We start from the raw sequence: 12,777 nt of genomic DNA, 5'->3' as shown, positions 1-12,777 counted from the left end.
TAGGTATTGGCGGGTAAGAATGTCTATTTCACCAGCTACTTTGGCAGGTGGTCAATTTGCAGGGCTCTACTGTGCAAGCAGTACATTCGCAAATGTGAAAATATTCAAAAGTCAAGTATGTGCACGTGCGAGTTAGGGTTAGAAAAATGCTGCAGTAGCTGTTTTCAAAGTATTTCTGCTGTTTTGTTTCATAGCTGCTAATCACACAAAGAAATACAAATCCTATATCCCACCTCGCGCAGCAACCCTGCCTGGCAGTGAAGTGCAGTGCAGTTAGATTCATTTTTGGAGGCACTGGCATAACATTCTGTCTAAGTTACTTGAAAATCTACAAAGTGAGACTTTGTCCTCGTGTTTCTTGGCTATTCACACTGTTTTGCTCACAAGGTTGGTTGTTTTTCAATGTTAGTTTGAGTCTGCTGCTTCAACTGATAGCGAAGAGACGCCCTAGTCAGATCCCAAATCACACACACACACGCGACAGGATTCTTAAAGGGGCAGCTGAACATTTTGTTTCTGATATGTTAGTTAAAAGAGTCAACAAAAATGAAATGAAATTTAGCAATATACCACATTACTTCTTTCTAATACATTTCTTGTCTTAGAAACATCACAATGCATGGTCATCCGTTTTGTGAGTGGCTGGTAGACTTCGTAATCTCCCTGCCACAGTGGGTGGTGGATTTCGTAATCTACCTGCCACAGTGGGTGGTGGATCAAAAAGTAAATTTTAGGCCCTGCAATAGATGGATGAGCATTTTTTTCAGAGCCATTTCTTTCTCAGGCTTTCTTTTCTTCCACTCACCTCCATCAAGCTGGGCATTAGACAAGGAGAAGGAGTCATCCTGATCTCCTGAGCCCAAGAGAGTAGGGGGGCTCTGGTCATCACCACCCAATCCCCTAAAAAACAAATCAACATCCATTTACCAAATATCACAGGCCTATTTACTACCCACAGACAGCACTACCTGTGGTAATGAGAGTCAAGTAAAACTGGACCATCAAACTATTCAGTAATACATTTATCAGTCTAGCCAACCATATAATAATCTTTGAAAGGCCATGAATAAGAACATAAACACAGTAAAAACACAAACACCGCTGTACGAACCACAACAGGAAACAATCACAAAATGATCTTCTAGTTTATGTGAGAATGCTGAAAAAGCTGACAGACCCTCTCAAATGTCTGCTCTTTCAGTCACCTGTTATCAGAACATAGATCTCATTCATTCCAGAATATTCCAGGAATAGTATAAAAGTAATCCTTCTCCCCCACCCCCTAAAAAATAAAAAATAAAGTGGTTTTCCCACTGGCTATCATAAGTTGAATGCACCAATTTGTAAGTCGCTCTGGATAAGAGCGTCTGCTAAATGATGTAAATGTAATTCGGAGTGGCTTTCCAGAGGAGACGAAATGGGCTATGTTAAAAAGCATCGACTGTTAGAAATAAACAATTAAAAACTGACTGTGGCTCTTTGTCCAGTCCAACGTTGAGCTCATGCCTTGCCTTCTTGATCTGTGAAAGTAACACACACACACACACACACACGAATGACATGTTAACTCTTCTTTCAGTCTCAAAACACTTAGAAACAAATTATGACAGGTAGTGCCAACTTTAGTGCCTGGCAAGGTATGAGGTTAAAGGAAAAATCCAACCAAAACCACTCATTCCTTCAATTTACAGTGTTAAATAACAATATATTTTTTTAAACAAATGTTTAATTTTTGCGTTATAATAAGGTTGGTAGCAACATGGAAAATCATTGCGGAAATCTGTTGTAGCTCAAGTCGACTACAAAATCCACAATGCAATGCTCTCTCTATGGGCTGGCTGGCTAGTAGCTAGCAAGCAAACATAGCTACACACAATAATACCAAAGACAATATCAGCATGTAATGTAGCTAGTTAGTGCAGTTTTAGGCGATTTTACAGCTATCAATTTAGGAGTCTACAATCTCACCATGTTCAACCTGCAGATCGAAGTGCCTCACAGAGTGGAGTCTAACATTTGCAACGGCAGATATACTTTTGAGGACATGGGAAACATTGCCCATGCTATGTCAATGGGCCGTGCCGTGCATTCTGGGACAAGAAGCGCTCTCCTTCAAGGAGTGAATTAGAGTCTATTGGGTGCTAGCCCCAAAACCCAACATGTGCACAAATTTTGTCAACAAGAAGTACAACATTACAAATATTTCCCCGAACAATTAACGTGCTATCTGTAGTATCGTTTAGCTTTAGAATTGTGACATTACATATTTGAGGAAAATAGGCACGTTTCTCGACATATACACTGACTTTGAGAAGGGATTGCGTGACGATTAGCTTAGCAACCGCGTGACGCAGCATGACAACGTGAACGCAATTGGACGACAGTGTGCTGGGTGGGTCCTTATACGTTCCTTCATTCATTGGATTCCTATCTCCTTTCTATAATATCTCTGGCAACGGTACCATGCAATGCACCCTGGATTAAAGAGGCAGACAAATAGGAGAAATGTGCTAGACCCTCCGTTAAATTACACATTTCTTGAGGTAGGAATATCGTAAAAATCTGATCAATGGCTCATTCGAGAGAAGATATCCTCCCGAGTTATGACATAGGCCAGTATTGAAATCTAACATGTATGATAGACGTTTTCGCAATCTAACAGTTGTATTCCTATTATCTTCCAGTGTAGTGACAGCGACTTTATCACAGTGCTATGTCATACCGGCAGGATTTCTGCCTGCTTGAACGTCAATAACTCAGATACCCATGAAAACATGAAATGACACAGGGAACATGAAATGACACAGGGAATCAATTGAAAATCCTGCAGAGATGCACAAAAACAATATTCCTTTAAGGTGAATGTCTGGAGTCCAAACTCACCGGCAGTTCAGGCAGGTCCTGCAAGTCATCCATGTCTGCTGAGCCACGTCCTCCTGACATATCTTCACTCTCTTCGTCTTGGGAGGCTGTCTGGACCCTGCTTCACACAAACACATACAGACAAACACGGTGTGCACAGGGTGAGTGGACAGGACCACTGCTTTAAGTAGTCTCCCTTTGACCAGCCATAATCCCCTCCACCCTGACGCATCTCCGGTGCCCTCCGCCCCCCCCTACTATCGTAGGAGTTGATCAACAGTGAGGCGTGATGTCGCCTACTTGGGAAGAAGTGGTGCACGGTTGGCCTAATCTACCGCACGGGAGCGGCAGGCGAGGCACGTGCAGCATTGACGTCGCACCGTGGCCCCACCACTCCGGTGTTTACAGTTGGATTAAGGGGAGCTTGCCTCCTTACATGTGACCTAGCCTACTTTTGAGGAAATGTATTCTCTGCGGATTATATGAGAGGCATTAGGTGTTCAGGTGCAAGCTGTCGTATCAATGGGTGGTCCGCTGGATAAGATCTAACCTCATTTTCAGCCACCGGCCGCCCCCTTTAGCCTTCTCTCTGTGGGCCCTGGCCATAGAGCCTTGATATAACTGGCATTTGCGGAAAGAAAAGGGAGAAAATAGGTCACGTGGGAAATTCAAAAACACTAATTTATCAGACACTTGTTAACGAAACCGTGCACATGAACAGAATGCCAGCCACCTGATTTATAGGCATAATCGAGGCAGGTGTCCCAAAAAACACTTATGCAACCCTTTCCAGTAAATGGACCACTACATTTTTTTTAGGAAACGTTTTTGTACACCATGCAGCTTACGTCTGATCATGCACCTTTCTCTGTAAAGCGAACTTTTGTCAAAGTTTCATATATTCTACAATTGGTTTCTCTTTTAATTGTCAGCAGGCCCATCCTTTTTCAGTGTTGATATCCGTAACATCCATAACTGTTGATATTGATGGATCATATCTTAGCTTCAGAAGCTTGTGCATTCACCACATTGTGTGCGCTTGTTCTGAGATGTATTCTTCAGACTTTTACTGAAGCAATTGTTGATATATTAAAAATGATGTGTTTTAGCTAAGATTCTCTTAGAAAATACACACTGAAATGCATTTTTTTTGTTGATAGAAAGATAAGTGTTTATCAACAATCTTTAAATAGTCCTGCAGTGTCTTTTTCAAATTAAAGTGCCCCAAAACATACTGACTTCATCCAGTGTCCAGAAAAGTGAATTGATGGTATTGGCACATGTAAATTATATTGTATAATTTTCTAATTTTGTATGCAAACAATATCAGAAAAATGGTAATACAAAAAAAATCTAAATATTTGCGTTGATAGATTGTAAATCTGTTTTATATCTTTACTGTTTTATAGCATTCTTAGTATGAATAGATTGTTTTTATATATCCTTAGAGATTGAAATGAATGTTAAGTTCAAGCTCTTTGTGTATGAGAAGTAATTACTTAGTGGCCTGCAGTGGACTGTAGTAATGTGTACTCCCAATAACTCAAGGCCTCTCCTGACTGATTAGAAGTTCTGTGAACTGCATGGAGAAATCCTGGGTGATGGAAGAGTACTGAACTACATCTTTGTGGAAGGGAAGGGGCGAGAGCTAAGGGTGTAAGTGGTCACGGCACTGTATTGAATGTATGTTTTTACAGTCTTTTATGTCCAACAATTAAAATAAAAAAAATACATGTTTGTTTTATGCTCAGAAAAGTTTGGGGGCGAAATAAAACCACACGCGGGCCAAATTCGGCCCACCAGTTGGGAAACCCTGGTGTTTACCTTCAACTGGTTAAGGTTAATTTGGATGTATCAAAAGAGAAGAAAATCCCCTATTAAGGTGTGGTGCCTTGCCTTGTATACTATTCAGGCTACCTGTAATTTTCCAATCCTAAAGTAGTGATACTATGCCTTCTGCTGACATTTTAAAAAACATTTCAAATGACAAATGTGTTATGATAGATTAAAATCTTAAAGATTTCTTGATCAAAATCTATTTTTGTAACATCCATAAAGTGTGTAACATTAATAACGGTTGTTTTTCCCGCTCTAAATTATCAATTGAAATGACAATCTTTTCAAAATTATTGTTTTTGTGTTCAGCCAAGCCTTTCGTTTCAAAATGGCTATCCATGTTTTGACCTTAGACTTAAAAACTAGGGCTGTGAAGATACCAGTATTGCAATATTCTTTATATGGCAAAAATGAAAACACAAAGCAGATCAAACTCTTTGGTCGTTTAAAAATCTGCTGTATGTAAAATATTGTGTGCTATAGCTTGGAAAATAAATAAACACTGGATGATGTTTGTTTTCAACATTAGGGCTGTTTTCCTAAAGAAGTTAATCCGATTCATGTTTTGTTTCCTTGCCACGATACTAACGGATATCGCGATATTGGTATCACCCCGGCCCTATTAAAAAACTCACAGACCGTCGGTAAAATGTTCAGCAGTCTCCCCAAAAAGCTTGTCTATTTGATCATCCTTGAGATGTTTCTACAACTTGATTGGAGTCCACCTGTGGTAAATTCAATTGATTGGACATGATTTGGAAAAGCACACACCTGTCTATATAAGGTCCCACAGTTGACAGTGCATGTCAGAGCAAAAACCAAGCCATGAGTTTGAAGGAATTGTCTGTAGAGCTCTGAGACAGGATTGTGTCGAGGCACAGATCTGGGGGAGGGTACCAAAACATTTCTGCAGCATTGAAGGTCCCCAAGAACACAGTGGCCTCAATCATTCTTAAATGGATGAAGTTTGGAACCACCAAGACTCTTCCTAGAGCTGGCCACCCAGCCAAATTGAGCAATCGGGGGAGAAGGGCCTTGGTCAGGGAGGTGACCAATACCCCGATGGTCACTGACAGAGCTCCAGAGTTCCTCTGTGGAGATGGGAGAAACTTCCAGAAGGACAACCATCTCTGCAGCACTCCACCAATCAGGCTTTTATGGTAGAGTGGCCAGACGGAAGCCACTCCTCAGTAAAAAGGCACATGACAGCCTGCTTGGAGTTTGCCAAAAGGCACCTAAAGGACTCTCAGACCATGAGAAACAAGATTCTCTGGACTGATGAAACCAAGATTGAACTCTTTGGCCTGAATGCCAAGCGTCACGTCTGGAGGAAGCCTGGTACCATCCCTACGATGAAGCATGGTGGTGGCAGCATCATGCTGTTGGGATGTTTTTCAGAGGCAGGGACTGGGAGACTAGTCAGGATTGAGGGAAAGATGAATGGAGCAAAGTACAGAGAGATCCTTGCTGAAAACCTGCTCCAGAGCGCTCAGGACGTCAGACTGGGGCGACAGTTCACCTTTCAACAGGACAACGACCCTAAGCACACAGCCAAGACAACGCAGGAGTGGCTTCGGGACAAGCCTCTGAATGTCCTTGAGTGGACCAGCCAGAGCCCAGACCTGAATATCTTTGGAGAGACCTGAAAATAGCTGTGCAGTGATGCTCCCCAGCCAAACTGACAGAGCTTGAGAGGATCTGCAGAGAAGAATGGGAGAAACTCCACAAATACAGGTGTGCCAAGCTTGTAGCATCATACCCAAGACTAGAGGCTGTAATCGCTGCCAAAGGTGCTTCAACAAAGTTCTGAGTAAATGGTCTGAATACTTATGTAAATGTAATATTTCCGGGGGTTTTTTTTAAATATAAATTTGCAAAAATTTCTGAAAACGTGTTTTTGCTTTGTCATTATGGGGTATTGTGTGTAGATTGATGAGGGGAAAAAACAACTTCATCCATTTTAGAAGGCTGTAACGTAACAAAATGTAGAAAAAGTCAAGGGGTCTGAATACTTTCCGAATGCACTGTAAACTCCCCGCAAGGGGTACTATAAACACACATTAAAAGTTTCATTTTATATTTTGTGCATTCTGAGACAGTAGAGTTGTGATATTGCATCCAAATGTAACGTCCATAATGCTGGAATCGCCCAGTAGCACTAGGACGACCAAAAGGCAAAGATTAAGAATAAATTAAAAGTACAAAATACTCCCGTCATTCGCAGTGCAGCGTAAAAACACACAATTTTTTTAATATTAATTTAATCAGATGGTTTAAAGATTTGCAAACAGCCCTGGAATTTTCTATTGAATTTAGGCCTATTGTGAATCTGGCCTCTATAAGCTAATACAATGTTAAGATCTGGCTTGTGAGACTATTGTGAACCCAATGCAATCTCGGTTGTCCTGACAACCATACACAAGCTCAAACTACTCTCTGCACCTGCTGTCGACATAGGTAACCTGTAACCTGCTGTACCTGTGCTGTACACAGTGATCAGCTGATGTTACCCTATGGTAGTTGCCAGTTTTCAGAACCGTCACTAAACTTCTAGCTTTCTCAATCACAGCACACACAGGCACTGTGGTACGCTTTATGCAAAACAATGAAGCAAGCCTACAAGCTAAGATAACTGCTTTTTCTGTCATCTGCTCCACAGACACTGAAGTATGAATCCTTTTTCAAATAGGCTATAGTCTACTTCAGGGATCATTAACTAGATTCAGCCGTGGGCCGATGTGTTGTTGAGCGTATGGTCGGGGGGGGGGCGGAACATAATTACAAATAATTTGTAGACTGCAAATTGACCGCAAGAAGCCAAACAGCTAATGTTTGACTAAAAGATAATAATTTCAAGCCTGGCTTGCATTTGTATACCATCACTTGTCTCTATTATGCGTGGGAATATTTGGGAACAGATTTCTTAAATCAAAATTTTAAAAAAATCCTGCTGTTTGTACAGTCTTATGTCCAACAGAAATGTTAGTTTATAATTATTTCATTTTTTTTAAGGAAACTTGCCGAGCCAAATGAAATTTAGCCCGCGGGCCGCTAGTTGGGGAACCCTGGTCTACTTTATTAAATATTTGACTGATTTCTGTCATTTATCATATTTGATCACCAAATAATGAGCAAATATTTTCCTGTAGGCCTAGGCTACTGCATGATTGCTTGACTACAAAAATTGGGATGTCTCTGTGCTGCCTATGAGTATTGTCTTGAGAAGCAAACATTGTGTGTATGATGATCTTACTGTTATTACTGCCTCCTCTAATGAGACATTTACAGGAGTACTGTGCTGATTTGACTTAAGGCCCTACGGTGCTTTCAGAAGGTATTCACACCCCTAGACTTTTTCCACATTTTGTTGTGTTACAACGTGAACTTAACATGGATTAAATTGAGATTGTGTCACTGCCCAATGTTTAGACATTTTTACAAATTAATTAAAAATGAAAAGCTGAAATGTCTAGAGTCAATAAGTATTCAACCCCTTTGTTATGGCAAGACTAAATAAGTTCAGGAGTAAAAAATGTGCTTAACAAGTCACATAAGTTGCATGGACTCACTGTGTGTAATAGTGTTTACTCATCTCTGTACCCCACACATACAATATCTGTAAGGTACTTCAGTCGAGCAGTGAATTTCAAACAGATTCAACCACAAAGACCAGGGAGGGTTTCCAATGCCTTCCAAAGAAAAGGCACCTACTGGTAGATGGGTCAAAAAAAAAAGGATGACATTGAATATCCCTTTGAGCATGGTGAAGTTAATAATTACACTTTGGATGATGTATCAATACACCCAAAATTCAAAAGGCAATCGCACATCTGAGCTATCTTTGTTGCAGGTGCATGTAACAGTTGAATAAGATGAGAAAAAAAGAACAAACATCCACACTGTTCTTGCTAGTATCACTGCTCTTTATTAAGCTTTATAAAGAGCAGTGATTCTAGCAAGAGCAGTGTGCGGGTTTCTTCTTCTTCTTTCTGTATCAATACACCTAGTCACTACAAAGATACAGGTGTCCTTCCTAACTCAGTTGCCGGAGAGGAAGGAAACAACAGGGATTTCACCATGAGGCCAATGGTGACTTAAAAACAGTTAGAGTTTAATGGCAGTGATAGGAATAAACTGAGGATGGATCAACAACATTGTAGTTACTCCACAATACTAACCTAAATGACAAAGTGAAATGGAAGCCTGTACAGAATACAAAAATTCCAAAGGCACCAAAGTAAAAATGAAAAAAATGTGGCAAAGAAATTAACTTTATGTCCTGAATCCAAACCGTTATGTTTGGGGTAAATCCAACACATCACCGAGTACCACTCTTCATATTTTCAAGCATGGTGGTGGCTGCATCATGTTATGGGTATGCTTGCCAATGACAAGCATACTAGGGAGTTTTTTAAAGATAAAAATAAACTGAATAGAGCTAAGCACTGGCAAAATCCTTGAGGAAAACCTGGTTCAGTCTGCTTTCCAACAGACACTGGACAAATTCACCTTTCAGCAGGACAATAACTTAAAACAAGGCCAAATATACACTGGAGTTGCTTACCAAGACGAGGATGAATGGTCCTGAGTAGCCTAGTTACAATTGTTACTTAAAAAGTCTTGAAATCTATGGCAAGACTTGAAAATGGCTGTCTAGCAATGATCAACAACCAACTTGACAGAGCTTGAATCATTTTTTAAGAATAACGTGCAAATATTGTAGAATCCAAGTGTGCAAAGAGCGTGCCGTTTTTAGCCAACTCTCTTGCTATCTCTCTCAGAATTACCTTCTTGATCCAAACCAGTCAGGTTTCAAGACTGGTCATTCAACTAAGACTGCTCTTCTCTGTGTCACGGAGGCTCGCCGCACTGCTAAAGCTAACTCTCACTCCTCTGCTCTTGTCCTTCTAGACCTGTCTGCTGCCTTTGATACTGTGAACCATCAGATCCTCCTCTCCACCCTCTCAGAGTTGGGCATCTCCGGCGCGGCTCACTCTTGGATTGCGTCCTTCCTGACCGGTCGCTCCTACCAAGTGGCGTGGCGAGAATCTGTCTCCGCACCACGTGCTCTCACCACTGGAGTCCCCCAGGGCTCAGTTCTAGGCCCTCTCCTATTCTCGCTATACACCAAGTCACTTGGCTCTGTCATATCCTCACATGGCCTCTCCTATCATTGCTACGCAGACGACACACAACTAATCTTCTCCTTTCCCCCTTCTGATAACCAGGTGGCGAATCGCATCTCTGGCAGACATATCAGTGTGGATGACGGATCACCACCTCAAGCTGAACCCTGGCAAGACGGAGCTGCTCTTCCTCCCGGGGAAGGACTGCCCGTTCCATGATCTCGCCATCACGGTTGACAACTCCGTTGTGTCCTCCTCCCAGAGTGCGAAGAGCCTTGGCGTGACCCTGGACAACACCCTGTCGTTCTCCGCTAACATCAAGGCGGTGACCCGATCCTGTAGGTTCATGCTCTACAACATTCGGAGAGTACGACCCTGCCTTACACAGGAAGCGGCACAGGTCCTAATCCAGGCACTTGTCATCTCCCGTCTGGATTACTGCAACTCGCTGTTGGCTGGGCTCCCTGCTTGTGCCATTAAACCCCTACAACTCATCCAGAATGCTGCAGCCCGTCTGGTGTTCAACCTTCCCAAGTTCTCTCACGTCACCCCGCTCCTCCGCACACTCCACTGGCTTCCAGTTGAAGCTCGCATCCGTTACAAGACCATGGTGCTTGCCTACGGAGCTGTGAGGGGAACGGCACCTCCGTACCTTCAGGCTCTGATCAGTCCCTACACCCAAACGAGGGCATTGCGTTCATCCACCTCTGGCCTGCTGGCCCCCCTACCTCTGCGGAAGCACAGTTCCCGCTCAGCCCAGTCAAAACTGTTCGCTGCTCTGGCACCCCAATGGTGGAACAAGCTCCCTCACGATGCCAGGACAGCGGAGTCACTCACCACCTTCCGGAGTCACTTGAAACCCCACCTCTTTAAGGAATACCTGGGATAGGATAAAGTAATCCTTCTACCCACCCTTACCCCACCCCAAAAAAAAAAAAAAAAAAAAAAAAATATTGAAAAGTGGTAATCCCACTGGCTATAAAGGTGAATGCACCAATTTGTAAGTCGCTCTGGATAAGAGCGTCTGCTAAATGACGTAAATGTAAAGAAAAATGTAATGCAAAGCTCAGAGGTTTACCCAGAAAGACTCACAGCTGTAATCACTGCCAACGGTGATTCTAACATGTATTGACTCAGGGGTGTGAATATTTATGTAAATTAGATATTTCTGTATTTCATTTTCAATACATTTGCAAACCTTTCTAAAAACATGTTTTCACTTCGTCATTATGGGGTATTGTGTGTAGATAGGTGAGAGAACAAAATAAATTCAACCCAGGTTGATTTCAGGCTGTAACAACAAATGTGGGAATAAGTCAAGGAATATGACTACTTTCTGACGCCACTGTATGTTTTTTCCTAATAATGTTGCTCATAGAGTTTGACTTGATTAGATTCATACAACAAAGATGAGGCTAATCCAAGGACCATGACTATAGACCAAGCCAGTAGTCAGCTAGGCCTATGTCTTCATGGAGAGTATGCTCAATCCCCAACTCTTTGTAGCATAAATCTCTGTTTTGGTGATGTTCTGCACTGCCTTCTATTGTTGATCTCTGCCAATCACAAGAACAGAGATTTAGGCTACAAAGAGTTGGGGATTGAGCATCCTCTACATGAAGATATAGACCTAGTCAACAACTGGCTTGGTCTATAGTCATGGTCCCTCATGCACTAGCCTTATTTTTGTTGAATGAATCTAATCAAGTCAAACTCTATGAGCAACATTATGAAGAAAAATAAAACATATAGGGCCCGTTTCCCAGACAGATTAGGCCTAAACCTAAAACTAGTCCTGGACAAAAAAGCAAGCTCAGAATGCTTTTAGTCCAGGACCAGGGTAAATCTGTGTCCAGGAAAACAGCCCATAGAGAACTTATCTGCCTTTGGATTCTGTTCTTGCTTCTTTCTGACTCTCCCCTGGCTCATGGACTATTGGTAACAAATAACCTACTGTCTAGCTGGATTGCTATAACATCCTGTTTTGGCAGCATGGGTTCAAATTATTTTAATTAAAAGCTAATCAATTATAAGCTTTCACCCTCATAGTAGTAGCTAGCTAACACAGGTAAAAACCAATGACAAGGTGGCAGCTTGCCATTATCTGTGGTGATGGTAGCTGCTTTTAGCAACGGTAGTATTTTCACACTAGTGTTGCTGGGAATTAGTTTGCAAAAAAACAATAGTCCTCCGGAAAATTCAATTTCAACGTACTCTGTCGATTGTCTGTAGGCTTGGTCCTTATGCAGGAGGGAATTTGAGAAAAAACATCTAATGGAATATAATTAAACAGAATTTCCAAACGTGAGTCTGTTGTATACCCATGCAGTTCCTCTCGGCTTACCTCATGTCAAAATAAAAGTCCCACACAAGTTATTGCTTTTTTTTTGTGTGCAGGTATGGCGCACGTGCAGGACTTGTATTTTGACACGAGGTTTAGTTTAGTGTATTAGGATCGCCATTAGCTATTGCACATTCAGCAGCTACTCTTCCTGGGGTCCACAAAAAAACGTACAGATATTAATATATAGCTAGGTAAGCGGGTCTACAACAGACCCACGTTTGGAATGCCTGTTTAATTTGTTTTTCTCAAATCCCCCTCCACCCCATAAGGACCAACACCACGGACAACCGGCAGAGTAGTAAGTTTAAATGTAATGTTTTACTTCTGGCAGACTATTCCATTTTTTACAAGCTAATTATGACATATGTGGTGGCGGTAGCTGCTTCAAGGCTAGTGTGTAAATACTAGCCTTGCTAAAAGCAGCTATGATGGTGGTTGTCAGATGCTAACTTTAGTCTGTCATTTCAATACGTTTTGGATGATAGGCATGCAGATGATAGTAAAATAGCTAGCTTGCGAACTTCTGCCTCCTAGGCAAATCCAAGTAAAATTATATACAAGTGAGCGGGGGGGGGACTAAAATAGGTAACTTTAGCATGCCCAAAACAG

The 12,777-nt window shown here is 41.8% G+C and overlaps 1 protein-coding gene across 1 annotated transcript in view; it reads right to left on the bottom strand.

Moving 5' to 3' along the window:
* The window catches only part of LOC121571876 (eyes absent homolog 3), a 31,178-nt gene that overhangs the window by 17,768 nt on the left and 633 nt on the right, over positions 1 to 12,777 (bottom strand). Inside the window, exons 2-4 of the mRNA XM_041883645.2 lie at positions 2,884 to 2,980; positions 1,471 to 1,520; positions 806 to 900 (exon numbers count right to left, since the gene is read on the bottom strand). Coding sequence (XP_041739579.2) covers positions 806 to 900; positions 1,471 to 1,520; positions 2,884 to 2,943 — 205 coding nt within the window. The 5' untranslated portion in view covers positions 2,944 to 2,980. The remainder of the gene's footprint in view (positions 1 to 805; positions 901 to 1,470; positions 1,521 to 2,883; positions 2,981 to 12,777) is intronic.

Source organism: Coregonus clupeaformis, chromosome 8 (assembly GCF_020615455.1).
Source record: "Coregonus clupeaformis isolate EN_2021a chromosome 8, ASM2061545v1, whole genome shotgun sequence".
NCBI classification, from domain to species: domain Eukaryota; kingdom Metazoa; phylum Chordata; class Actinopteri; order Salmoniformes; family Salmonidae; genus Coregonus; species Coregonus clupeaformis.
The sequence above is the reverse complement of the archived record's forward strand: the minus strand, read 5'-3'. Positions and strand labels throughout refer to the sequence as shown.